Here is a 27,273-nt window from a genome sequence, read left to right as displayed (position 1 = left end):
GTAATGCAAGATTTTCGCCAAACCTTTTTTGGAATGTAACGGCATCATGCTGGATTTTTTCAGTAGCTTAGGACAAGGACACATGGAGCCAGCCATTATTCAACCTTGGATTCAAAAATCCATGTAAACTCAGATTACTCTGTCAAGCATTTTAATATTTAGACCACTGTAAAATACCACTTTCTAAAATGAGAAAATTATACAGTATAACATGTTTTTCCCTTTAAAACACATTTAAAATATCCCTTAAGATAAATGTCACACTATTTTAACTCCATGTCATCTAAAAGTTGTAATGACTCCCTTTTGAGCAGACTAACTTTTTTTGTGCTTCTACACTGACTTATGCTACAGTATATGCTGCATTATAGTGCATTATCGTCTTAACATTTCAATGCATTAGAGTGATACAGCTTCATGAGAGATTTCTAGAGTCATTTCTATCACTACTAGTAGCAGATATCCTTAAGTATTACTCTAGTTGCAAGCTCACAATGTAGATCACACAAGTTGGAAATAAAACTTAACAGATGATGGGCAACTACTATGTTGGATGACAGGTCTCCACTATATTTAAATGAGCTCTCATGTTCATGAAGATGTGAGAAGATGGTGGTATTTACTCGAAGCTAGACCAGAGCAGAAGTGCTTTTTGATTTAGAGTCTATTTTTGAAAATTTGGACTACAAAAGAATATTCTGGGTTCAATACCTGGAAAAGTAAGCTTAACTAGCAGCAATTGTGGGAAAAGTTGATTATCACAAAAAACAGCTCATCATTATTAAAAAAAGAAAATAAATGGGTCTCATTTTTTTTAAGGGTTTAAAGCAATGGTTCATTTATATTAAGTCGTTTTAAACCTGTATGACTTTCTATCTTCTGTGGAACATAAAAGGCAATATTTTGAAGAATGTTGCTAAACAAACACTTTCTGTTCCCATTGACTTCCATTGTATTTTTTTCCTTATACAATGAAAGTTAATGGGAACTGAAATTACCAACATTCTTTAAAATATGTTCTTTTGAGTTCCACAGAAGAAATAAAGTCATACAGGTTGAGTAAATGATGACAGAATTTTCATTTTTGGGTGAACTGCACCTTTAAAAGCAGATATATGAAGCTGCTAATTTTATAAATTCACTTACTATATGTTAATTTGGTTATTTTTAAACTGTAAAGGTGTTGAAATTATACGTTTCATGGTCTTATTAGAATTATATAAGTCCAATGTGATGGTAAAAATGTAAAATTGGCTATACATTTATACAGAAAAGATTAAATGATTTTTTTCGTGCTAAAATCATTTTAACACACATACTATTTAGTTCTTGATATAGTTCTTGAAATAGTATTTTAGTGTTTACAGATTGAGCACATTCATGTCAACTGTAAGTGCCTTATTGAAACTTTTTTTTTTTTTTTAAAGAAAATAAATTCTGTTGGTAATCAACATTATGCCACAAATGCTGTCATCATTACTTCTACCATTTCTGTTGGCAAGTACATGCTAGTGTGCAATTCTGCTTTTTAATGTAGTTTTGTAGGGTAGCAGCCCAAGTGTGCTAATGATCATTTACAGATATTCAGCCAGCGAACGATTTTATCACGTATCATGGTTTTGTAGAGGGCTGTTAAATACGCAGAATCTCGAGCGACATATTCAAGTAATATTGACATATTTCGCAATTCTTTACCCTACCAGTCACTTGCAAGACCCCTCGGCTAAAGATGCCTCTCTCGATTGAGAGTTATGTTGATGGAAGAGAAAACATCTATTTGATCATGGGGTCATCTCCTCCTGGAGAGGTTAGAACGGGGAAGTCCACAAAGGGTTCAGTTTTGTCCTCCTGGGGCGAGTTGATGGTACCGTCTGGCATGGAGCTAAAGGTCAGATGGTCATGTTCCATGATGGCCAGACGGTCCTGGGGCTTCTCCTTCTTCAGATAAAACATCTTCCTCAGCTGCTTCAACTGCTGCAGCTCACAGAAAGTCTCCAAAACCACCAGCATGGCAATCAGGCCGAGGAGCAGATACACTGTGGGACACGAAGGGAAGAAAGAAATTAATGTACTTCATGAATTAGATTATTTTAGCCTGCATCTTAAAAAAATAAGACTTCAAGAAAACTTGGCATGTGTGGGCCTCATGAATGCCACATCCTCCACAATTACACTACGACAGCAAATCGTTCTCACCGTCCCCCACACACACACCGAACAGAATGACAGGACCATCTGCATCAACTAAACCCACACAAGTACGAAAGCCATGTGCCATTTTCACGCAACTCTTTGAAAATGAGAGCTGTACTGCTTCACAAGTAAGACAAACATTAAATGGAACAGTAGAGCAGCAGTGAAAGAACAGTTTATACTCTTGAATCACACGCACTTCCTTTTTACCTTCCATCTGTTTCTATGACAACAGGCCAGACATTAAGATGTGTAGATACATAAAAGGAAGTCAGCTGAGTATTTTTACTTATATACTGGGCTGAATTTCCCTTACGAGAAGAGGAAGTGAACAGACTAGGCATGTTTACTCAATAAAATACGTCACTATGAGAAATAAAGGCTTATTGTTGAGAAGTATAAGGACCTTTAAACTGGACCACAATGTTAACAATATTTTATTAACCAAAAACTAACATTAAAGGAATGATCTATCTAAAAAAGAAAATTCTTTCATCAATTAATCACCCTCATGTCATTTCAAACCTGTAAGAGTTTCTTTCTTCTGTGAAACATGTTGGTAACCAGGTTCGATTCCCATTGACTTTCACTACATTTTTTGTCCATACAATGCAAGTCAATAGAAACTGAGACTGTTTGGTTACCAACATCCATAGAATTATCATTTTCAGATGGACTTCCCTTTAAATCAGTTTACATGACAAATAAACCATAGAACGCTTACTATTCAGCATTTCCGAGACTTCTGAATGTTTTTTAAAGGCGACCTATTATGCCACTTTTTACAATATGTAATATAAGTCTCCGGTGTCTCCAGAATGTGTCTGTGAAGTTTCAGCTCAAAATACCCCACAGATCATTTATTATAGAATTTTGAAAATGCCTATTATGAGTAGAAGCAGAAACATGCTGTTTTCGTTCATGTCTCTTTAAATGCAAATGCTGCTCTTTGCCTCCTTTTCCAGAATAGAGATGTGGCTTTACAGCTTGTACCTCAGATACTCTGCATAAAAACATCTGTTTGGTTTTGATTATCATGTCTATCGAGCTGAAATCATGCATTTTAAACCATATTAGTTTAAATTTCTGATAAACAGGTTTTCTGAGTACACACATCCAAAGCAAGCACAAAGAAAGCGGCAGTCACATGGCATTTGAGGACTAAACTCTTTCATGTCTTATTGTGCTTAAACTGTCAAATACACACAAGTTTATGTTAAAAACACACAAGTTACAAAAACAGTCGGTTATGTCTGTGAAGGTAAAGAAATCTTATTTTTAAATGTTCAAGCTTTCAACTTCGACTTCAAATGCCCTCTCAAGGACTATATTCTATTTGTTAAAAATCATAGTCTTCCCTACAAAACATTAATATTGCAAAACATTAAGTCTCTACATTTTTAATAGATTCAATGCACACCAAAACAACGCATAATAAAAAAAGAAAAAAAAAAGAAATCACACCTACCAGTGATGCCCAGTTTGTAGAGCTCACGAAACCTCTGGTTAAAGGCCTCACCAGGCACATAGTCACCCAGACCGATAGTGGAGAGTGAGATAAAGCAGAAGTAGAAGGACTCCAGAAAGTTCCAGTTCTTTTCTAGGGCAGAGAAGATGGCTGCAGGGATGAGGAAAAAACAGGACACGGCTACGACGGCCAGAAGAGTTGCGTGAACGAGGGCCACCAGGGGTTTAGACAGACCCCAGCGTGTATGAACGTACATAATGGGCCGCCATGTGCTATAGACCATGATCCTTTGCACCACAGCCGTGAGGAAGAGAAGGGTGAAGGGAATGCCAATCACGGAGTAAATGATACAGAAGGCCTTCCCACCATCAGAGAGAGGGGCAGTGTGACCATATCCTGTGAATTGTAAGAATGGAAAATTACAAAAACATATTTACTTCATAAAATCGTTCCTCTTATGAGACTTGCTTATACATGGATGAGCACACTGTATTCTCCTCACTGAAAACAAAACCATACTGTCCAAAAGCCATTGCCAGACACCGATTAACAAACCGATTAAGTCCCGCCCTGGATTATCAATGAATTAATCATTCTGTCCAGCTCTGTAATTAAATTTTTGTTTGTGCATCCTTGAAATAAACAGATTACATTGCTCTAATTTCTGCCCTTAGCAGTTTGATGCCTCCTAAGAGCTCACATCTAATGGCCGATATCACATTATGGACATGAACAATCAGGTTAGATGGCAGGGTCTCTCTAAATGCCTCGGGTCTCTGATACAAGTTTGCTAGATGGATTTGCATTAAGGAGAAAAGCCATTTAATAAAATCAAGGGGGGGGGGGGGGGGGAGAGTATAATGGTTTTCACAAAAAAAAATTAAGCAGCACAAACAACACTGAAAATAATGAGAAATGTATCTTGAGCAACAGATCACCATATTATGTTGTGACACTGAAGACTGGAGTAATGGCTGTTGAAAATTCAGTTTTGCCATCATAAGAATAAATTACATTTTAAAATATATTAAAATAGAAAACTCTTATTTTAAATAGTAATAATATTTCACAATATTGCAGTTTTTATTGTAGTTTTGATCAAATAAATGCAGCTTTGGTGAGCAAAAGAGACTTCTTTTAAAAATCGTTAAACATTTTTACCAACCACAAACTTTTAAACTGTAGTCAGCTGGTCTAGTTGGATAGCCAGCTTGTATCCCAGTGTAATCAGCGGAAATGTGCCACTTAAGACCAGCAAGACCAGCTTTTTCAGGAGATTTGAGATTTGAACATATCTTTTGCATAACATGCAAATGCAAAGGGGAAGTATTGCATGTCTGTGTAAATGATAAGACCGAATGTAAATCCTTCTTCCCTTCTAAATCATGACAGCACTTTAACTCATACAGGATGGTTCACACTTCCCCCAAAAATGCAAATAAATATGGAGTCAATATAATATCATAAAGTTTTGCACTTTTGTTGGATCCATGTGTTAACCTGGTGATGTTTTCCAAAAAATACAAATTACAAACTAATATAAATTTTAAACTGGTGATGTTTTCCATAACATTTTTAACAAACATTTAATTAACCCTAAAAAGTTATCCACAGATAAATCTATTTTTATATATACATTTCTAAGGCTTATAAATGTTATATAACACAACATTAAGAAAATGATAAATCTATTTTGTTATATATACATTTCTAAGGCGTTATAAATCTAGGGACCCAAGTTACATGAAAATCAAAACTAAAAGAAAGGAAATGACGTTTGTTCACAACTATCTGGTACACTTTTCATTACCCACACATTCAGTAACTATAATTCACATTTCACAAAAATAAGTAGAAGTAATTATAAGTCCTTTTTGTGTAATTGTAAAAATGTCCACCTTAAGGTTGCTGTCTGTTTGCTGTGAATTCTTTAATGATTTTTCAAAACTTATATTTCAAAATGAATATTTACTGGATTGAAGCAATTTAGGCTTACTTGATTATCCTTTTTTTTTAAATCGTGTTAAAATGTGAGTAACAAATAAGATACATCAGGATTTTGAGAAATGTTGATTTATCATTTATCTCTCAATCATCATTGAATTGTAAGTTACATTACATCAGAATTTCATAATTGGTTTGGGTCTCTGAATAAAATGTAGGTGTTTCTTTTTTCCTCATGTATGTACTACGTAATCTCATTAAATCATATGGCCCATAAAAACCTGATGTATCAAAAATTATACAAAAATATATGCTAACTTTTTAAATTTATTTTATTTTGTCCAAAGGTTTAATTTTATTTCAGAAGAAAAAATTTTCCCCTTTAACAACAAATTATTTACAGATGTCAGGATTTACAGGGTTAGTGTTAAAGAAAGCTGTGTAATGAAAAGTTTCATGTAATGCTGGTTGCATGGATGTAGTTAAGCTTGTTGTTTTCATGACAGTCATTCTCCTGGCGGCTTGTGAAAGTGTATAATAGTTTCATGTAACTTTAGAGACGGTCCCTAGATTTGCGAATATCGAACGTCCAGCGGTCAAGCCAACTTTATGCCGTAAAGAGTGCACATCGACGAGTTGTGCATCGACAACTTCTTTAACTTGAGCAAACGCTGCTAATACACATATACATTGTTAATAAAGTTAATAAAACGAAATGCATGTTTTAATGCTAGTGAATAAAAGGAAGCATCCACTCGCATGCATCTGCTCATCATGACAGTTTCTCGGGCCAATGACGTCACATGTTGTAATGCCCCTTGACTCCACCCCTACGCTCAAAACAGCGTCACCAAAGCGGGACGCGCAGAAAAATGAAGCGCACAGGAAAAACTGCATATCATTTATGTTTTGCAATTCTTTATTTTTGTTTGCAAAAAAGCAAAATTATTTTCCCTCAATACTTTAATTTTTTGTTTGCAAAACTTTATTTTCTTTTGCAAAACTTTATTTTTTTTGCGTATATAACTGAAATATATATAAATAAACACTAATTTCCAGTGTTAACTGGGCTTAGTTCACAGATGTGAAAACTAAAAGAAACCCGTTTGTTCAAAATCTGGTACATGCCACATATAACATCATATACACATCACACACACACACAATAATACTGTCTGAGAAAAAACTGGATACCTGTCTTAGGCTTACTTGGTAACATTGTGTTAGAGGCAGGTGTTTAAATGACAGATGAGACAGCTTTCCAAAGAGAAAAAATTATACAAAGAAAATGAGAAAAACAAGAACAACAATGAGAAGAAACTTGTCTATTATTAGCAATGGTGCATTAAACACACACACACACACACACACACACCAGAACTGAAATATATATATATATATATATATATATATATATATATATATATATATATATATATATCTTCTATAAGTTATCTAAAAGATAGGGTAACATTGTGTTAAGGCAGGTGTTAAATGAGACATTTCCAAAGAGACAAAGAAAATGAGAAAAAAACAAGAACAAAATGTAGAAGAAAACTTGTCTATTAAATGAGATGAAGAGCCTATTGAGATGTAGTTGTTTGTTGTTATTGCTGATGCCTTGCTGAAGCATTAAAAAATATGGGTCACTGCAAATCAAATGGTGCACTATCCACAGAGTCTCACGAATGCCACGTTAGCCATTAAATCTCATGTTGTACAAGTTTATGACATATCCGCATTGTTCAACTACTCACCTGTGGTTGATAAGACAGTGCTAGCGAAAAACAAAGAAGAGGTGAAGTCCCAGTTCCAGCTGGCCGACGCGTTGTTGAGAATAGACACCCCATAGTTGCTGGCCTCCAGGGCTTTTGACAGAAACCTCTCCAGCCTTTCCTCGGACAGACATTCGTGCTCCTGGAGGAACTGTCGTTTGATCCCTCTGAGCTGCTGGCGCAGGAGGTCTTCATACGGCAGCTCCACCGAGGAGAAAACCACCGCTCCGAATATGAGATACAGAATATAGCCGAGCACGAGAAACAGAAAATACCATGCCGATTTGTTGCTCTGTATCAAGCGCACGCACGAATTACCGGCGAGGGACTGAAGCATCTTCAGCTTTCCTATTAATTTCGATGGTGATGATGGTATTGATATCGGGTCTTGTGGTTTCGATGCGTTTGAAAGCTGTTGATTGCACGGGCTGCTCCGAATGCAGGCAGCGCCGAGGAGATGGTGCTCGGCTCGTAACGGGGACGTGACGTCACAGGCTCTCGCCCACCAGGTAACGTCGACGAGAGAGGAAAGAGCATAGACTGTGCCGAGTTTAACATCCTCCTACATTAATCATGATTGCAGTCTCAAACAGAATAGGGGAAATAATATTAAGTACTTTGTAATCGTGGTAGCGATGGGAATCGATTCTGGTTCTAAATAAAATCCTTTGATTGTTTAAAGGGAGAAACGTTACCTTTAGCAGTCTGTCGCCAGTGATTGAAAATAAATGTAGGCTAATACCATTTATTTATTTATTTTGAACAATGTGTGTTTAGCACAGATTATATGTATTCTTTTTTTTCATAAATTCTGTAGAATAACTGCTCCTAAAGTTCTACCTATACTCGAACGAATAAAGTAATATTTTATTTATTCTTTTTCGTTTTTGATTCTCCAAGATGAACCGGCTCATGAGAATCATTCTTTCGAGAACCCGACCATTCTACATCCGGTGCTGTGTGTTTTTGATTAACTAAAATGAACCGACTCATAAGAATCATTCTTTCGAGAATCGAACTTCATTCACTTTAATGAACATACTGTCTGATGAAGAGCCTGCGTGCTCGAAACGTTACTTATGTGATAGTCTGTTCTAAAAATTTTGTAGGTGTGCCGACTTTTTTCTATTTTCATTCTTAAATGAACAGACTCATAAGAGTCGTTCTTTAGAAAACCGGACTGCACTGGTGATATGTAGCCTATGTTTTTGATTCACTAAAAATGGTTATCTTTGTTTTCTTTTTTTTTGTTTTCTTTTTTTTCTAAACATCAAAAACTGCATACAGGGTGATTTGCCCTAAAGTGGGTTGAGGTTTTTTTGGGGTTTTTGTGTGTGTTTTTTTTTTTTGCATGTTTTTTGCACAATTTTTGTCTTCAAATAGGTCTAGGCTATGTCTGTTGTGGTGTTTGTTTTTAAGTAAAATGAACTAGACAACAGTCTGGATTTTATTATTATTATTTTTTTAATCTATAACATCTGCCCATGATAATAGTTGCTTTATGTCTTTGTAATAAATTAATCAAAACTGTCATATCGTATTATTTGTCTGATGATGTTCAAATTATCAACATTTCATCCACCCGTAACCAAAAAAATTGCTAACTTCTAAGATCTTATTCCACATGAATCAAGGTGATTTTGGCCTTTTATCATAGACCTTTCTTTGATAAAGCTGCAGATTTTCTCAGACGACTTGCACTATGTCTATAATTTCTTTTGTGTCATCTGCATTTTCACTTTTGATTTGATTAGGACATATCCTGGGGTTTTGGGTGTGGATTAAATGCTTTGGCTTACACATCGCAACATGTCACAGAAGTCTGAAGCAAAAAATGTCCCACATTAGGGCAATTCACCCCACATGCTTAATTTGAGTAAAATAATAATAATTAAAACTCTCATAGTAGCACCTGCGAACTCATTTCATCCTTCAAACTCTGTCTAGACTTTAGCTCCATGTAGCAATAAAGATATGTAGGTATAATGATAAACACAATCAAAGTTTCACATATTTTCAGAAATATGGCCCTGTTGGCTACATATCTGACAGTGAGAGTGTTATTTTTTATATGGCTTTGTTTCTTGAAGATGATGCAGACACATGAGGGCGACTGTTTCCAAGGTAACAGTCTGTGCAAGTTGGTGAGGTGGTGGATTCTGGGTTCTGGTAAAGGTTCCTCTTCATTCACCAGTGTTCCTGCTTGGAGTGGTGGACAAAATAACTTAAACATGTACACCTTTGTCAAGGGAAATTAAATAAAAAAAAGTGTAAATTACAGATAAAATGCATTAATACTTGATCTGATCTAATACTTGATAATATCTGATCTGATGAGTCATCTTGATATCAAGATGTCTCGGCTTTTTTTTAGAGATATTAGTTTGATTAACTTGTTGCTATTGGTTGCTAGCTTGTATAGTGGATTAGTGTAATGTGGGACACTGAATAATGTGGGACACCTAAGCTTCATTGCGTTTATCTCTTCTTTTACAACATTAAAGTCGACATGATTGGTGTTGAATTCAAGCAGGGGTGTCAAGTTATTGAAATCACTTGATTTTCTGGAAATTATGTCAGAAATGTGGCCAAGAAAATCAACAAACAGGAAGTACCTCTTGTAAAGTTAACTGAAATGACATTGACATAGGATTTAGACTAAATTAATGTTAAGGATATAAATCTTTTATAAATAAAATTGTTCTAAAATGTTATCAAATTATATTTGTGATGAATTTATAAATCAAATTTTGCAATAATATTCTAAAAATGTGTTAAGAATATTTTCCATTTAAAGAAATCTTTGTTGTCCCACTTTAGAAAAGGATGTTTCAAAGTGGGACAGCATGTTTTGACTAATGTGGGACAGTCAAATATACCATGTTATTGAATTGATAAAATGTGCATTAAGAAGGTTAAATACCATACATGTAACTTTGTCAATTTTGGGGGTTATAATGCAGCAATATTATTTGTTTTAAGATCCAGATTCACAATTAAGCGACTAGAGGACAATGGGATCCTGGACCATGATGAGTCCATGACTGCCCAGGACTGCTTATTTCTGTTATGAAGTGTTTTTACCATTACAATTTGATTAACATGCTTTTGAAAAAAAAGAAAAGAAATTTAATATTAGAAGTTTATATAAGTTTAATAACAGCATCTTTTCAAAATTTGTTTATTAAATTATTTTGCTATCTTTATTAAGTTAAATTTGACATTATTGACTTCATTACATGGTTATTATTATTGTTGTAAATAATAAAATACTAAATTATTTTAAATAATATAAGATTTATGTTATAAAATTGTATTTAACATTCCATAAATGAACATATAGGTTACAATTTTTTTAGACTTATGAAGACATCAAACACACTGTAGGCCTACTAAATGAATTAAGCAAACATGGGTACTCACATTTAACCAGGAGTGTTAAATGTGAAGTTTACTTTGTAAAAAAACAAAGACTATTTATAAGCCAAAACATAGTGTCCCAGATTTGAGCATAAGCTGTCCCACATTAGAAAATCCAAAAATTCTTAAACGATTTGGCACAAGGAGCATTAATATATGTTCCATTTCCCCTTTAATAACAATTTCTGAAAAAAATTCTTCTGATTTAGATAGGGAACATCTTGGGGATTTCATAATGATATAACATTTTGATGTATAATTTTGGCTACATATGGAAATATGATGCACAAGTCAAAATGGCTAAAAGTGTACCACATTACCCTAATCCACCCTAACTGAAATCTGGCCCTTCAATTCTCTGTCAGACTGCATGTGGAACAGGATTTTAAGATTACCAGTCTTTACCAAAAAAGGTTTCTGTACTGGGAATTTAAACCTCTAAGCAGTAAGATGGGCAGGAGGTAGATTCCACAATGTTTGTGTACTGCTCATACAATTCGTAGATTGTCAGTTTGCACAAAGCAGGAAAAACTGTTGCAGGATTGAAACCGCAATAGACTTTTATTGGAACACATCTATCCATCTATATTCAGATTAGAAATGGGCCTAAGTCAGTATGTTGTTTTTTCTTTCTCTCAGTGAAATTAAACTTCTAGACTGCAGCACTGTTTCTTGTCAGTAAAGTATAGCCATCGTCCACCTCAAGCAACGTTTTTGTAACCGTGTAAGATCAAAACAGCAAAATGGCGCCACTAAGTGTCGGGTGTTCTATAAAATTTTATAGAACACCCGACACAAAGGCAAAAACTATGCATTAGTGAATAAGTGAAAAGAGACAAGTGCATTGAAAACATACTTGAATTTATGACCCAGGCGATGCAAAGTATTTCATTATTTATAAGCTCACATATGCCTATTCTTTGCATTTAAAAACTTAAGTGTGGCCTATCTACCAGTGCCTTGGACATGACACCCTCCTGATCAATCTCCATCCCAGTTCAGTGAGTTTCTTGCGTTCTGCATGTTGTTTCAAACACATTAATCTCCCGCTGCACCCTTTTCTATTGCTCTCTGTCTCAATCTGGAGTCATGAACTGACCTCCAAATACCTGTGCATTTCTGATCAGGATCAGGCTGTGCTCTGAGGAATCATTTCATACCTTTAGTATATGCCCCTTTCACTAATTAAATCACAGATTGAGCTGCATCTTGACACCCTTGTGTCCTTTTCTCCCTTTATTAATAGGTTTATAACTCTGTTTTCTCTAACAACACCTCATCTTGCAAAAGATTCAGTAAAACTTATGGCGAATGACTAAAAGTTTACATAAGATATTTTTGATTTGACCGTACATTTAAACAGTATCCAGAGTGACAAATATAATATAAGCAGACAGTCATATGAAAATATATGCATCAAAGTTAAATGGATAAATAAAATTAGAACTAAAAAGAACATTTCTAACTATTTTAGTACACATACACTGAGAAAAACAACTAGTACAATTTACTTAATTTTTATATTTTAAGTCTTTTCAAGTAAATTTGACATTTGTAAAAAATAAGAAAATGTCTTTCTGCTTATTTATTTCAGTGTTATTTAAAGTTGTAAGTAAATTTTAATTTAACATAAAAGTAATTTAAGTTCATCTAACTTGATTATTTAACATGAAATAAATAAGTTATGCATATATATATATATATATATATATATATATATATATATATATATATATATATATATATATATAATATATTTTAATTTTCATATAACAATAAAATGTATGTATAAATGTAATTTGAGCAATGAAAATCTCATTAAAACCTGTGAATAAAATAAATAAAATTAATACATCAAACTCAGATAATTTCAGTGGTTAAAAGGTCTACCCTTGTTAATATTTATATATTTAAAAAAAAATCCAAGAAAAATCAAATAATAAAAACAACAACAATCAAAATAATATTAAAAAACCAAAAGAAAAAATTAAAATATATTATAAAACATTAGAATTACAAATTGTTATTACAATTAAAAACAGTTGTTATTATTATATATTAACGTATATGCTTATATATATAAAACATAGAATTACATATTGTATATATATATATAAAAACATATGTATATATATATATATATATATATATTTAAATTTCCCCCAGAGCCACAGTTACGAAAGAAACATGCCCTTTATTAAATCGCATTATTAGGCTGTTTTAAGTGATGTGGACAATGCATTTGTGCGCCCCTATGTCTGAAAACGCAGGTCAAAATCTGGCAGATGGATCTATTGTAAGGTCTTATTTCTGCAGTTCCTATGAGCGTCTGAACGGGGCGGCCGTGATCCGCTCGGTCGCAGCAGCGGGTCTGGTGTACTGCACGAGCTGCCGTAGAGTCAGTGTGTGTCACTCCCTCATCAGCCGCTCGCTGCTGGAAACATGGCGGCAGTGCACACACAGGCGAGCCTCAACTCTGCAGACGGATAGAGAAAGAAAGTGTGCACCAGGACTCATATCACACACCAGTCTTTGCAAAGTCGACCTCTCTTTTCCTGGACATGTTCTGTTTCATGCACGGGTGAACGGAGAGCACTCCCGTCGATTCGGCCCCGGTTATGGAGCCTCCGGATGAAGTCAGGTAAGGGAATCGCATCTTAACCAGCGCGAGCGTGTTTGAGTCGGTGTGTCTGTGTCGGTGTGTCTGTATGCATATATGTTTGTTTGTTTGTTTGTGTGTGAGAGAGTGTGAGTGTTTGTGATCACGCAAGTACACAGCCGGGATTCGGGACACGCTACCAAATAGTGCACCTATTGAGACCGTATTGGGCGCGACTAGAGCGCATGCGCGCTGCAGCTTCAACCCGCTTGTGATGGGAAATCCGAGTCATTTCTACGAATCGCTCGCTTCAGCAGAACATAGATTCTACAGTCTGTTATGACAGACCGCCACAGCATATTCCATGCTTTAAAGAAGCCGCTGTTTATAACGGGTTTATATATAGTTTTATTAATAAGGATGTAATTTAATGTAGGTTCAGTTTTTTTGCAGTCGTGATTTTGCTCATTTAAAAGCAAAAACTTAAACTGATAAACGTTCCATGCGTTTTAATAAAATGCTTTATTAAAACTTATGTGCGCTGATAAAACTGGAATAGAGAAAAAAAAGTTTAAATAATTAGTTCACCCAAACATTAAAATTTTGTCATCATTTATTCACCATCTGGTTGTTCAAAACTTGAATGTTTACTATTTAAAAGTTTATTTCTTTAGTGGAAAATAATATATATATATATATATATATATATATATATATATATATATATATATATATATATATATAAATATTTATTTATTTATTTTTTTAAACAATGCTGGTAACCAACCAGTTGCTGTTACAAATTGACGTCCATAGCATGGAAAATGTCACCAGTTTGGTTACCAACATTTTTTCAGAATATCGTCTTTTGTGTTCAGCAGAATAAAGAAATTCGTACAGGTCAGGGACAACTTGAAGCAGAATAAATATTTGGACAGAAAAATTACATTATTATTGTTATTATTATTTTTTTGGGTGGACTGTCCCTTTAATGGGTAGACTTGAACCGCTCAAAGGTTTGTTTCCCAAAAGCATCGTTAGCTAACAATAGTGGTAAGTTCCATTGAACTCTGTTAGTAACGATGGAACTTGCGACCTTAGAGTTAGAGTTTATGAATTTATCAGTTGCTTTTGGGAAACACATTCCAGGTCGATTCAGTCCAGTTCAGATCGCTTTGTATGCAGTTCAATTCTTCGAAAAGAACCGACTCATTCGAACGATTCATTCACGAATCGGGCATCGCTGCAGCTCGCTTCCTGCCACAAAGTGATCCCGCTTTGCAGCGCAACACTAAGCAGAATTTCACATTAAAGTTGCAAACTTTTGTACAAGGATTGGAAACCTCTACATTAAAACAAGCGTATGCACGATTACGCCCGTTTCTGTGAGGAAAACACAGTGTTGATGGATACAAGCCGACCTGCTGTGGGAAAGGTAGATGCTGTGCGTCTGTGTGCAAGATACTCGGCTAACGTTAGCGCGCGTTGTGTGTGGAGTCCCTCTCTTTCAGTTTCTGCAGTGTGCCTTTTAAAGTTTCAGGAATGTGTACCATTTCAGTGTGTTGTTGCATGAACAGATCACCGGTTATATCCGGTCTCGATCTCGGGGTGCGATTATACATTTTGAGATTGTCGGTTCAATGTTCAAGTTTGTTTGCATCATTCCTCGAGTGCGATTTGAGTTGCACAGAACTCTAAAAAAAACAACAACAAGCACTATGAGTGAAGTCGGACGTTGACCCGATAGCCGGTATGAAGCAACAGTCGTGACTGAATATAAAATATCCAGCCGGTCCATCACGAGTCCTATGAGTCAGATTGACACACAGTGAGTTGGGGAAATGTTTGATTTGCTATTCCCAGAAATCACCCGACTGCGCTCTGCTGAGCAGGAATTCTTGGATTTGACGTGCAACATCTAATTTTAAAGTGTTGTAATCAGTGAATTCAGTTGTGTGTGTTTTTATCAATTCACTGATGTTTGGTCTTCTTTTGAGACCTATATGAACTATGCAGCTTGTTCTGGTAAATTATTTCCCCCCATATCTCTTGTTGGCCTGTAGCCACATGCCTTTTTTGCAGTGCGTTATTTGCTGTCGTAGATGCCCTCTTGCATTTGAGTCCTTCAGTATAAGATCAGATTCAGAAAGTGTTGTTTGCCCACTGCCATGTTCACAAGATTTCAGCTGATAAAAGCCCGGTGGAATGTTTTGTTGGAGTGTTTTCATAGTTTTGTCTCTTATGAACCCACGCAACGTCACCGAAAGTGTTAGCCCTGAATGCCTGGCGACAGCTTCTCAAGAATGCCTTGTTTTGTCTCTTTTCCTGCTCTCCCCACCCTTCCAAGCAATTCTTCTTGATAAACTGCTTTCATTGGTAAGTGTTAATGGTAGAGATAAGTGGTTTAGTATGCAAGACCAGAGATTTGTTGTGCACTTTACTTTCTTTTTTTATTGTGCAGTTCATGTCATCTGGGCTGCTATGAGGTGAACTTTAAAATCAGAGTGCATTGGCATTTATAGGTTGGAAAATTGCTTAGTGTGTCAAGAATGTATTTCTTGGCCTTGTTTGGTAACTTAAAGTCAGGTTGATGCCTCTGGACACTTTGCAATCTTTAGTGCGTAGGTTATTCAGTAACGTTATTGGTTTTTCTGCAGCTGTCAAGCAAGCAATTCAGAACTGATGTTTTGACGTTTTACGTCATTGTGTAGCATGCTTTAAATCCCATTCCTGTTCATTTATGACCACAAGCATGCCTCAATTCCTGGATGTGGTGCACTAAAAGAATGTTGACCTCAAGTCCTGGAGGCACCCATGGCTGGATCTCATTAATTTATTTCTTTGCATAGTCCATGGTGCAATGCTTCAGATTGCTTTCAGTACCAAGTCTTATCTGACTTCTGAATTTTTGTCAAGAAATAGTTTGTGAAACTGATGTGGTAATTAATATAAAATAAATACAACAATAAAATATCAAGGCACGCTTATCACATAAATATACATAGTTTTCATTTATCTTTGCAAAATAATGTAGCAGTATTTTACTTAATTAGTAAGATGTTCAAAAACAAACATAATGGCATGCAGTAAACATTTTTGCATGAGTGATACAAGCAAATCAATCAGTGTTTTGAACTGAAATTTAAAAAAAGATATAATATTGAATATATAGATCATATACATTTTTTGTCATTTTAAAAAAAAATTATTTAGCATATGTGACATAAGGAGTTTGCACAAAATTGGCCTACTAGCCAAATATAGCCAAAATAATTGAGATTATATATTAATATTGGATATTCCAAGCAGCCCTAGTAGTTCACACAGCTGTGCTTTGAAGCCACACATGATGCTTCTGATAATTCTTTCCTCTATGCGCTATATTTTGGTTGCAAGTTTAGTATTTTGGTTTGTATGTTGGCCAAGCACCTGCATCTCTCTGCCCAGCGGAGCTTCAGCCCACTGTGTCCTCTTTTTGACTTGTATGCAGGAAGGAAGTACAGAGATGTAACACATATCGCCCTAAAGCGATCGCTTGTCTAGCTAAACTCTCAAAACAGTCTTTAGTTTCTTATGTAATACCTTCCATTATGCTTTCAATTGTCCGGAGAGGGTGTGCACCAGGCGTGGAGGTTAGAATAGCGGCTTATGTTAAGTCCTCAATGCAGAGGTATCGGCTAGACAAGGTTGGTGGATTTTCATTGGTCCCTCATGCAACACTCAGTCCATTCAGCTCCGCAAGCTCTTGTCTTAATGTCACCCAACCACCCACACGCACGCACACATAAGTCATTCTGCCTTGCGGGCTCAAATGGTCATTATGCGGACACAGGAAATGATATTGTACAAATTTGTGGAATAGTGATGGGAAATAGAGCAAAGGAAGTGGCTTGTTTTAAAATTAGAGGAAGTCTCCTTTAGCATTCCTGGAACTCACTTTTAATAATGTGACTTTGTGCTATTATCCATTTCATTCATCCATGGCCAACATCAGTCACTCCATGCATAAGTTGTATAGGCTGCAATTATAGCAATGAATCATAGATCTAATTTGTGCCTATAGAGATCTTATTTAAGAGGCCAACCTTTAACTTAACAAGCAGCATTATTTTAATCTAGTTTGAGTCATGCAGTTATAGGAAATGTGTTTTCTTGCAGAATGCAGATATATTCTTAGCATGGAAGTGTGTGTATGTTGTGATGCAAATCAATAAGACCGAAACCTCAAAGTGCTCCACTTGTGCTGCTTTCACAATAAGGAAAATGTGCAGGAATGGAGTCGTTGGTAATACAGTTTAGTGCATTGCCTTTGACTGTACAGTAGGACATTATTCTGACAGGGCATGGAAACCAGTTTACATTTGCACATTTGTATAGACACTTCTATCTACTGTGCATTCGATTAATGTTAATGAATATTCACAAAACATATTGTACATGTTATATTTCTGCACCAAAACATTAGCACCATTTAGAACTGCAAATAAGGTTGATTTTAAACAGTCCCAGTGCAAACATTCTGCATTAGATGATCCGGTGTTTTCTTCTCATTGGGGCTGCTCAAACAAATTGCTTGCAATTTTATTTGTTGCTTCTTGTGAAAAGACACACTTCAATTTTAACTGTCTTTGCAGGCTCAGACACCTAAACCAGAATCACTACACTTCCTTAGACGTATTGTACCTTCGTATGTGTGAGGAAATATTGAATATCAATTGCATGACGACATGAGCTCAGAGAAAAACACTCAAGGGAACATCACAGGCCAGTGGAGTTGTTTACTAACAACATCTCTGGATTTTATTTCCAGTGCTTGTGGGGAAAGGTCATATGGATGTAAGTTTGCTGCTTGGGCTTCAATTAACAACTGTTTTGATGATCAATTAATCTTACTTTTTTTTTTTTTATGTAATTGCTGTTAAGATGCATTGTTTTGCAGATACTATTGAAAGGTTTTTGTGTCAGTGAGTTTTATTCAGCAAGGGCACGTTAAATTGATAAAAAATGACAGTAAAGACATTTAAATGTTACAAAAGATTTCCTTTTCAAATAAATGCAGTTTTTTTTAACTTTCTTTTCTTCAAAGAAACCTGATATTTCTTGGTTTCCACAAAATATTAATCATCACAATTATTTTCAGCATTGATAATACTAAAGTGAGAAATACTTGTGTGCGTGTCTATCTTTGGTTACCTGTGTGTCAGTTGTGACTGATAGTGCCCAATCAGGTCTTCATGTGTCTTGCAGGGCAGAGTCAGTCAGCCAGTGGCTCAGCAGGGATGTTGTCTGTGTGTTAGAAAAGGAAGTGTGAGAATGTGTGTGTGTGCACATGCCAGCAGTAGCATAGAATTGCTCACAAGGTCTTATGTCAAAGTTACATAAGTTTCCAGCATGGCTTACTATTTGTTCCGTATTGTCTGTGACATGGTGTTCTTTTAGGTTTTGGCCATGTCTGTGAACGTCCTTTGAAAAAAAAAAAAAAAAAAAGATTTCATTTATTTTCATTCTCTCTTCATTACAAGTCCATGTTTCCTCTGAATATTTATGAATATTTATAACCTGATTTCAGTCACATGATCCTTTAGAAATCATTCTGATATGTGGATTTGGTGATATGAGATTTTGGCAATGTTGCGATTTAACTTTACAAAATTAGTTATGATCACAAGCACATGAAATACAAACTATATTTATTGGCCGATTTTTCTCAATTTACATCACATTTCTATGTTGATGACAAACGCATGAAATACAACCATACAAAAGTGTTTTGCATTAGACATAAATAAATTAAAACAGGGGCCAGTAACACACTTCTTTCTGAGTCCATCATTTGTGCTGTGGGATATGTGAATAATGGCTGTAAAAAATAACCACAATTCTTAGCGAATAATGGGAATTGCATGTAAATTTGAGTGAAGAGCTTTGCTCTTGACATGTAAACATCATACGATGCGATTAAGGCCTACTCTGATTATTGGAAATAATCACAGTATTCGTGCGTATGTAAACATAGTCACTGTTGAAAACGGTTGTGCAGTTTAAAGGTACGGTAGGTGATTTCAGAGAGGCTAGCAATAGCAAGCTAGCTTTGAAAGCATAAGATCCCACCTTCCCTGCAAATCACTCTCCAAAGCCACACCTCCAAAACACATGAACATGCACAGGAAGACCAGAGGCTAACAAGCAACACGATGAGAGACTGTGTTGGTGGAGGGTTAAATGCAGTGCTGTCAGATAGGGCTGCACAATTAATTGAAATTAAATCGCAAAGGCAATAAATCATGATTAGGCAGAAGCTGCGATTGACATGCATATCTTTCAGTGAAGCACAGTTCTGTGATCAGTAGTAAATCTCCATCCAAAGGCCAGAGGGCACTCTTGCGCTGAAAATCCAAATATGCCCTGAAGAAGAAACCCGGAAAAGCCTATGGCTGCAGCTGAATAAACAGAAGATTTAACTGCTTTCATTGATTCAGCGTCACTAATAAACACACGACTACGGCAATATAATGTTTATCTGAGTTCTTATTATAATTTTCATCATAATAAAGTACTTCTATAATGAAATACTAATCGACATAGCCATTATCACTGCTTAGAATACAATTGAATATTGTGTGCCTTAATTATTCTGTTTAAGAAGCCACATCATCTCACAGAAGGATTTATTTCAAACACTCGACTGACGTTATGAAGTGAGTTTGGAGTAAAAACATTATTAATTGTGGTATTTTAATGTGCTCTCAGAGGGAGCAGCATTACTAAACAGAGCCGTAGTTCACTGAGAAGATATGCAAACAGCTGTCATTATCGCGAACGATTTAGTCAATTTCGTAATCTTACGATTATTACGTCTGCGATTATGAATGCGATTTTGTATAGCTTGTCAGAGAACTACGGCTCTGTGTAGTAAATGCTGCTCCACCTGAGAGCAGGTGATGGATATTTACTGCTAATCACAGAACCAGCTTTATTGACAAAATGTGCATGACAATCGCAATTAATTGCATTCGATTAATCGTGCAGCCCTACTGTCAGATTACCTCATATCTCATTCACCAGTGAGAAAACATTCGTAATGTTTGCACTGAGGGATATGATTGGACAAACCTTTTATTTTCCTACACCTTCCACAGATGATATAAATACATATAAATTTATTTAGACCACTAGTTATTGCCAAACCTAGTTATTGCTAACGGATGTGAAGAGACTTTCTACCAACATAAAATATTTTTTGAAACAAATTAGGTTTGGTTTTAATATTTTTGTGGAAACAGTAATAGATTTTGTCAGGGTTCTTTGATGAATAGAAAGTTATAAAAGAATAAACTTAGATTTTTTTTTTTTAAATCAATTTAATGCCTACTTGTTGAAAAGTGTTTCTTTAAAAATTCTCTTTTTGATTTTGGGGTGAAAATGTTTAACATTGCAAATTGAGCTCCCAAGTTCTTATAAAGAGTTGTACACTTTGTTTTGCATGTGATCATGTTTATTTAGTGGTTAACTTTATGGGGCCCAGGACCAATTTTTTTTTTTTTTTTTTTTTTCAGGTCCAATGAGCATGTTATAATATAAAGGATCGTAGTGGGCCACGTTTGGTCTAAATTCAGATTTTTGAAAAAATACATAAAAGTATCTCTTTAGTATATTGAATATTGTCAGAAGTATAAAAAAAAACATGAATCATTTCAGCAATATCATTCATTCCTATCACTGGCTGCAACTAGCCATTAGACGCTGAGACCGTCTGGTTCACGTGCCGCTCGCACACAATGAAGCGCTGCAGGCTACAGCAATGACTCCAGTGGCGGATGGGGTCAGAGTTCACTGGCTTCTCTTGACTGTAGCGAGGCAGATGTGGTCAGCTCTGTTTATGGCCCTCCTCAAAGGCTGTAACATAGTGATAGTACAGAGGTGGAATTCTCTAGACCTTTCTACTCTAGTGCTCAAGCAGCGTTCAATGGAGATAAAGTATAAAAAAAAAAACATGAATCATTTCAGCAATATCATTCATTCCTATCACTGGCTGCAACTAGCCATTAGACGCTGAGACCGTCTGGTTCACGTGCCGCTCGCACACAATGAAGCGCTGCAGGCTACAGCAATGACTCCAGTGGCGGATGGGGTCAGAGTTCACTGGCTTCTCTTGACTGTAGCGAGGCAGATGTGGTCAGCTCTGTTTATGGCCCTCCTCAAAGGCTGTAACATAGTGATAGTACAGAGGTGGAATTCTCTAGACCTTTCTACTCTAGTGCTCAAGCAGCGTTCAATGGAGATACGTCATGACAACCAAACAAACAGCTGAAGCCTGGGTGATTTCACCATTTCCTGTGTCATTCCTGAAGGGTTTGGTCACAAAGACTCTGCCCAGGGCTGCACCTTCAAACACAAACACTCCGTCACTCTCCCAGCAAGCTTTTAAGAATTGGACCGGGCTGTTTGAGCCTAAATTTTGCACAGAAACCCTGCATGCAATTAGTTTGCTTTCTGTACAGATGTTATCTACATGTGATTGTGCATGTTTGCTCTTAGAGAGAAAGAAGTAGAAGTTATGGAAACTTTCTTATTGCTTGTGTGGTCGAGTTTTCAGAAATGATGATATTGCTTGCTGTGTTCATTGTTGAAAAATGCACATTAATTTGCATGCAGAGTGTGTAAATGTAGGGTTGCATGATTGAGCAAAGTAGCTGAAAATGTGATATGGCTTAGCATGATTGTCAAATCCCAAAGTCTGCAGCTTGATTATTAAATAAATATATTTGCTGCATATTTGAAGAATAGCAATGTGGCGTTTTAAACTTTAGCAGCTCATAATCTGTTTTTTTTTTTTTTTAGTGTCTACGAATGGCTTGACTTGCAGAAAATGCTGCTCCTCATGAACATCTCTGCATGCACTATGAGTTTGGGTCGTATTTGGCAATGCGTCGTGCCAACAATCCTCCCAAACTTGTAATAAGAAGCAGTTATAAACTGACTGCTGTCAACAAAAGAGAAGCTTTAAGGGCTCCTTGCAGTTTTCAAACATAACAAAGTCATTTTTAAGTTTGAAAATAAAGATCTTAAGATGATAAATATTAGTATTGTATTGATACAGTTTTACTTTCAAATAATTTTTTTTAGCAGAAAAGTCACAATTTGACCCCCCAAATTGTGCAACTATAGTGAGTCAGCTAAATGTAAATGATGGGTCTTGGGGTGGTGTCCATATGTTAAGTGGCGGCAGCGGTGGGGTGCAGGGTGTCAGGCGGGCTGTGTCTGAATGTTCTGGCACGAGGACCACAATACCCTGCAGCAGGTGTCTGGGGGGACATTTGGGCTGGCTGGAGACTCCCTGGGGATTGTGGGTGAATTTATGTATGTGTGAGGGGCAGATGGATGACTCTGATTGACTGTGAGTGGAATCACAGATTAACTCAACCAAAGTCTGTCCCTATTATGAAAGTGATCCCTTCCTCCATAGCTTGACAATGGCCCTGTATCAATATCATTTTCCTCCCACACACACACACACAGAAATGCACGTGTCCAAATACACCTACATACACAGTTTGTCTCAGCATGATAGGGAGTTTTGCACCAGTTAGCAAATCAGTCCTTTTTTTGTTTGTTTCATTGTCTATGGGATGAATTTCCTCTTCCGATTAGTAATCCTCTTAAAAATGGAAAGACCCTTATAATGCACTTCTAGACCTTGCTGTGGTTTTATTTTCTTAAAATCTTCTATTTTGATAAAAAATGTTGTTTGGCTTTTAGTTTTGCTCAAAGCTGCACTTCAGGTTCTGCTCCATACTCATATTTTGGATTGTTGTGATTTCTATTCAGGCTCAAGGACTCGTCAAAAGATGTGCCCCAGCAGAACACTGAGGTGGAAGAGTCTTGGGACGAGCCCAGCCAGGAAGAGGAGACTCTCTATTGCACCTCCCCTCCCCGCAATTCTCGGCAGATAAAACGCATGTCCAACAAACACCAGAGAAGCAGCCAGGGGTCAAAGGGCAAAGGTGAGAGCCCTTAACTTTGCAAATTTCTGAAACATATGGTGTTAGGGCCCCAGTGATGTCAGTGGTGCACAGCCATCATTCTGGAGTGACATTCAAGAGCTTAAGATCATGTTGAATGAAAAAAAAAAAACCCCGCAGTACCTCCAGCTCTGTGTACTGACATTTAATTAATAGGGGGAAAAATAAATAAAAGAATATTTCATTGAAGAATAATAACCAGGGCTTCAACAACTGAGCAAAGATGGTGATAACTGATAAAAAAAAAAAAATAGTCAACCATATTCAGCTCAGCTTTTGCTTTGTTTGGAACTATTTTTGTTTGTGAAATTGAGCAAAACCAGACAATATTGACAATATTGTATCTAAAATGTAACAAAAAACTGTTGTATAAAATCAATATCACATTTGTAATTCTATTTTTGCCTCTGTGATATTGATGCCTATGTCATAGGATATAAATATAAGACAAACCCCATCCAGGGCATTTTTGCCCTCTTATCTTAAATTTTAGGGGCATGTAACTGCATTCTAATAAGCTACATCATGCAGTTAGTTATCATCCTGTACATTCATCAGCAACTGTATGCGCTGCTAGATGCTGAACAGGTCTGGGCACTGCATTGATAATTTTAACACATTATTTTTACACAAGTAATCACACCAGATTAACATGTTAAATCGACCACCCTATTAATATTCTCTTGTATTGCTTGTAAATAATACAATAAGTAAACTGCAGAAAAATGGAGACTAAAATATATATAGAAATTTGATTTTTTTGGTAACCTCATTGTGATAAATGGCTTGTCTCTTTCACTAACTTTCATCTCTTTCGTCAACAGAGAAGCCGTGTTCCTCCAGCCCGTTGTCTCAACGAGAACGTGAGGGAGCCAGGTCAGCCGAACCTCCTGAAGAGCAGCACAGCTACAAGCAAGAAAAGAAGCAGCGATTCAACCAGCGCTCCAACGAGCGGGACAGCAAGAAGAAGTTCGAGGGCTCCTTCATGCTGGATCCGGTGTCCAAGACCAGTGCCATCGGCTCCAGAAACATGGATCCCCGCAAGCCCTATCTGAGCCTGGGCATGTTGCCCGTTCGCACCCACCGGCAGACCTCGCGCACAGACTGTCCTGCAGACCGCCTTAAATTCTTTGAGACTCTGCGGCTGCTGCTTAAGCTTACCTCCATGTCATCCAAGAAGAAAGAGAAGGAGCAGCGAGGCCTGGAGAACACGGCCATTATGGGCCAGAACAATGAGGTCATCTGGTTGGAGTTGCAGGCCTGGCATGCCTGCCGCAGTGTCGCGGAGCAGGACCTGTACCTGTACACTGCCCGCCAAGACATACCTGAAATCATCAACGAGGTTCTGCACTTCAAAGTGGACTATAGCAGCTTAGCTGGGCTTGGAGGCAACGTCTTAGTCGAGGAGAGCAACTTCTGTCCTGGCGGAACCAATCGCAGGATTGATCCATTTGGCTTTAGCAAGTACTCCACGTCCTGGGATGAAATCGATACCGCTGCTCCATTTTCCTCAGCGCTGGAGTGCCAGGAGCACCTGCAAAGGCAGCGAGTAGCTTTCGATCAGGTCAAGCGGGTCATGTCGCTGTTAGAGTCAGTGGAGGCTCTGTACCCGTCTCTGCAAACCTTGCAGAAGGACTATGAAAAGTATGCGGCTCGAGACTTCCAGGGCAGGGTGCAGGCGCTCTGCTTGTGGCTCAACATCACTCAGGACCTGAACCAGAAGCTGCGTGTGATGGGCACCGTGCTGGGCCTCAGGGACCTTTCCCGCATCGGCTGGCCCATCTTCGAGATCCCCTCGCCTCGGTGCTCCCGCGGCAATGAGGACGATGAGGTGGACGAGGATGAAACCGAGTCCACTGCTACCTTCACTGCCGACAATGACGGGGACGAAAGGACCTTGAGTGAGGCGACCAGCGACGGGGAGCACTCGCCTTGCTCCACGCCAAAGTTTTCACGCCTCCTGTCAGAGGAGGAGTTCCTCCCGCGGGACAACGAGACCTGCTACTGTCCCACTGCCATTTACAGGCCCTTTGTGGATAAGGCACTTAAGCAGATGGGACTGCGTAAACTGATCCTCAGACTGCACAAGCTGATGGACCGCTCGCTGCAGAGGTCCAGAACTGCTCTGTTGAGTCACATGCCCACTCAAGAGGTGAGACTAACATTCTGTTAGCAGAATGTTAGTTTGGTTGTGAACGTGTGGAATATTGGAGCAAATGGGAAAACATTCCTTTTGGCTTCATGGAAGGTTGGAAAAAATGAGAAGCTGAGAAGGATTAGTTCACCCCAAAATGAGAATACTTTTATCATTACCTCACCTTCATTTTGTTCCAGAACTGTGACTTTTCTGATTCTTTTGAGCACAAAAGAGGAACTGTACTGGTTGCTCTTACATGCAGTTGCTATAAATGAGAACTAGATCTTCAAGCTCCGAAATGTCAAAATGTCATCATACAAATGATTCTGTTTACATCCAGTGAGCTGTTTACCTCCGCAAATGGGTCATTGAGTCAGTGAAGTAGATGAGTTAGATTGGTGAATGAATCATTCCACCAGTTTTGTGAACAAAAAAGACATATATCTAATTTATTTTTTAAAAAAATATAAATATATAAAACAAACATAATTCTTTTAACTGTTTCACACAAACATTAGGCTAATCTACATCACTACTCGCTGAGGTGGGAGTCAGCATTTTAAGTGACAGTTGCGATGTGACAGAAGTAACAACAGATCCTTTCTTCTGTGTAGTGAAACACATCTGAGGAAAATTAATTTTTGTTTCATTCAACTAATTTCATTTCTTTGGTTGTTTATTGGATGAAAGCAAATCTAAATGCAAGCCTGCAGTGGATTGTAAGAAAAGGGTGGGGTTTATGCAAAGTAATTGTTTTGAGAAATCCAGCATACGTCACCAGAGAAAAGTCTGTCTTTTCACTGGAAGATCAAGATTGATTAAACACATTTTAATTAAACATTTTAAAGTAAAAAAATATGCAAAAACAATGTATGCATGGATGAATCATTTACAGTAAGACCAAAAACACATTTAGAAAACAGGGTGAATTTTTTTTTTTTTTTGCCGACTTCACATTTTAGGTATGTTAGGTGTGTGTATATATAGCACAGAGGTTGTGTTGACCACTTCTATGATGCTGTTTTGTCATTCTGGAGCCTGACAGTTTCATTTTTCATTATGTTTGAATATATTGAAAATAGCAGCCAGGAAATGCTTCAGAAACTCATCTGTGTTCTGCCAAAAAAAGTCGTGTAAGTTTGGAACAACATGAGGGTGAAAAAATGATGAATTTTAAATTGCAAGAAATTTGCAAAGAGATAGATGTCAGTGTACTGTCTTTCATTCTACAAGACTGTTTTTTTGCAATATTTTGTGATCAGTGTTTTCTGTTTTATGTTAATAACCACAATCATGTACTGAATTTCAACGTCCATGTTCTCATTGCTCTGTTCCTGTTAGTTGTCAGCGGTCCCGGGTTATTCTTTGCAGCACTGTGACTACCTTCCAGAGCTATCTCGTCACGTGTCCGGTCAGGTGGAGGAGGAGGCGGAGTCGGGACGAGTATCGTGGAAGGATCTAGTGGATATGAACCTACCCTCATTCCGGCCAGCCTTCTTGGTGCTTTGCCGTGTGCTGCTAAATGTTATTCACGAGTGCCTCAAACTGCGCCTTGAGCAAAGGCCTGCAGGGGAACCGTCCCTCCTCAGCATCAAGCAGGTCATTACTTGCATATACCTACATGTTGTAGAAACATAACCGTTCAAACATTTAGGGGTTAAATTAATCAAAAGTGATAGTGAAGACATTTACGATTTTACAAGAGATTTCTATTT

At 37.1% G+C, this 27,273-nt stretch overlaps 2 protein-coding genes across 4 annotated transcripts in view; one reads left to right on the top strand and one right to left on the bottom strand.

Moving 5' to 3' along the window:
• Positions 1-974: 974 nt before the first annotated feature.
• On the bottom strand, positions 975-7,911 carry kcnk1b (potassium channel, subfamily K, member 1b). The gene is made up of 3 exons (XM_019114081.2): positions 7,363-7,911; positions 3,662-4,057; positions 975-2,036 (listed from the first exon to the last, which is right to left on the bottom strand). The coding sequence occupies exons 1-3, from the start codon at positions 7,715-7,717 to the stop codon at positions 1,774-1,776; spliced, it is 1,014 nt and encodes a 337-aa protein (XP_018969626.1). The 5' UTR covers positions 7,718-7,911; the 3' UTR covers positions 975-1,773.
• Positions 7,912-13,116: 5,205 nt separating this feature from the next.
• Positions 13,117-27,273, top strand: part of LOC109096081 (mitogen-activated protein kinase kinase kinase 4-like) — a 29,892-nt gene continuing 15,735 nt past the window's right edge. Inside the window, exons 1-4 of one of the 3 annotated variants that reach the window (XM_042737303.1) lie at positions 13,117-13,441; positions 23,228-23,403; positions 24,246-25,573; positions 26,900-27,157. In XM_042737303.1, the coding sequence (XP_042593237.1) occupies positions 13,419-13,441; positions 23,228-23,403; positions 24,246-25,573; positions 26,900-27,157 (1,785 nt within the window). In that variant the 5' untranslated portion in view covers positions 13,117-13,418. Of the gene's footprint in view, positions 13,442-14,475; positions 14,835-23,227; positions 23,404-24,245; positions 25,574-26,899; positions 27,158-27,273 lie in introns of those variants that run through there. The other 2 variants (XM_042737304.1, XM_042737305.1) reach the window with 2 other exon arrangements.

Source organism: Cyprinus carpio, chromosome B13, assembly GCF_018340385.1.
Source record: "Cyprinus carpio isolate SPL01 chromosome B13, ASM1834038v1, whole genome shotgun sequence".
Lineage (NCBI taxonomy): Eukaryota > Metazoa > Chordata > Actinopteri > Cypriniformes > Cyprinidae > Cyprinus > Cyprinus carpio.
The sequence above is the reverse complement of the archived record's forward strand: the minus strand, read 5'-3'. Positions and strand labels throughout refer to the sequence as shown.

Coding starts and splice junctions, on each gene's coding strand:
- kcnk1b (XM_019114081.2), bottom strand. CDS start 7,717: ATGCTTCAGTCCCTCGCCGGTAATTCGTGCGTGCGCTTGATACAGAGC. Junction 4,058..7,362: donor CACTGTCTTATCAACCACAG/GTGAGTAGTTGA, acceptor TACAATTCACAG/GATATGGTCACACTGCCCCT. Junction 2,037..3,661: donor CTACAAACTGGGCATCACTG/GTAGGTGTGATT, acceptor CGTGTCCCACAG/TGTATCTGCTCCTCGGCCTG.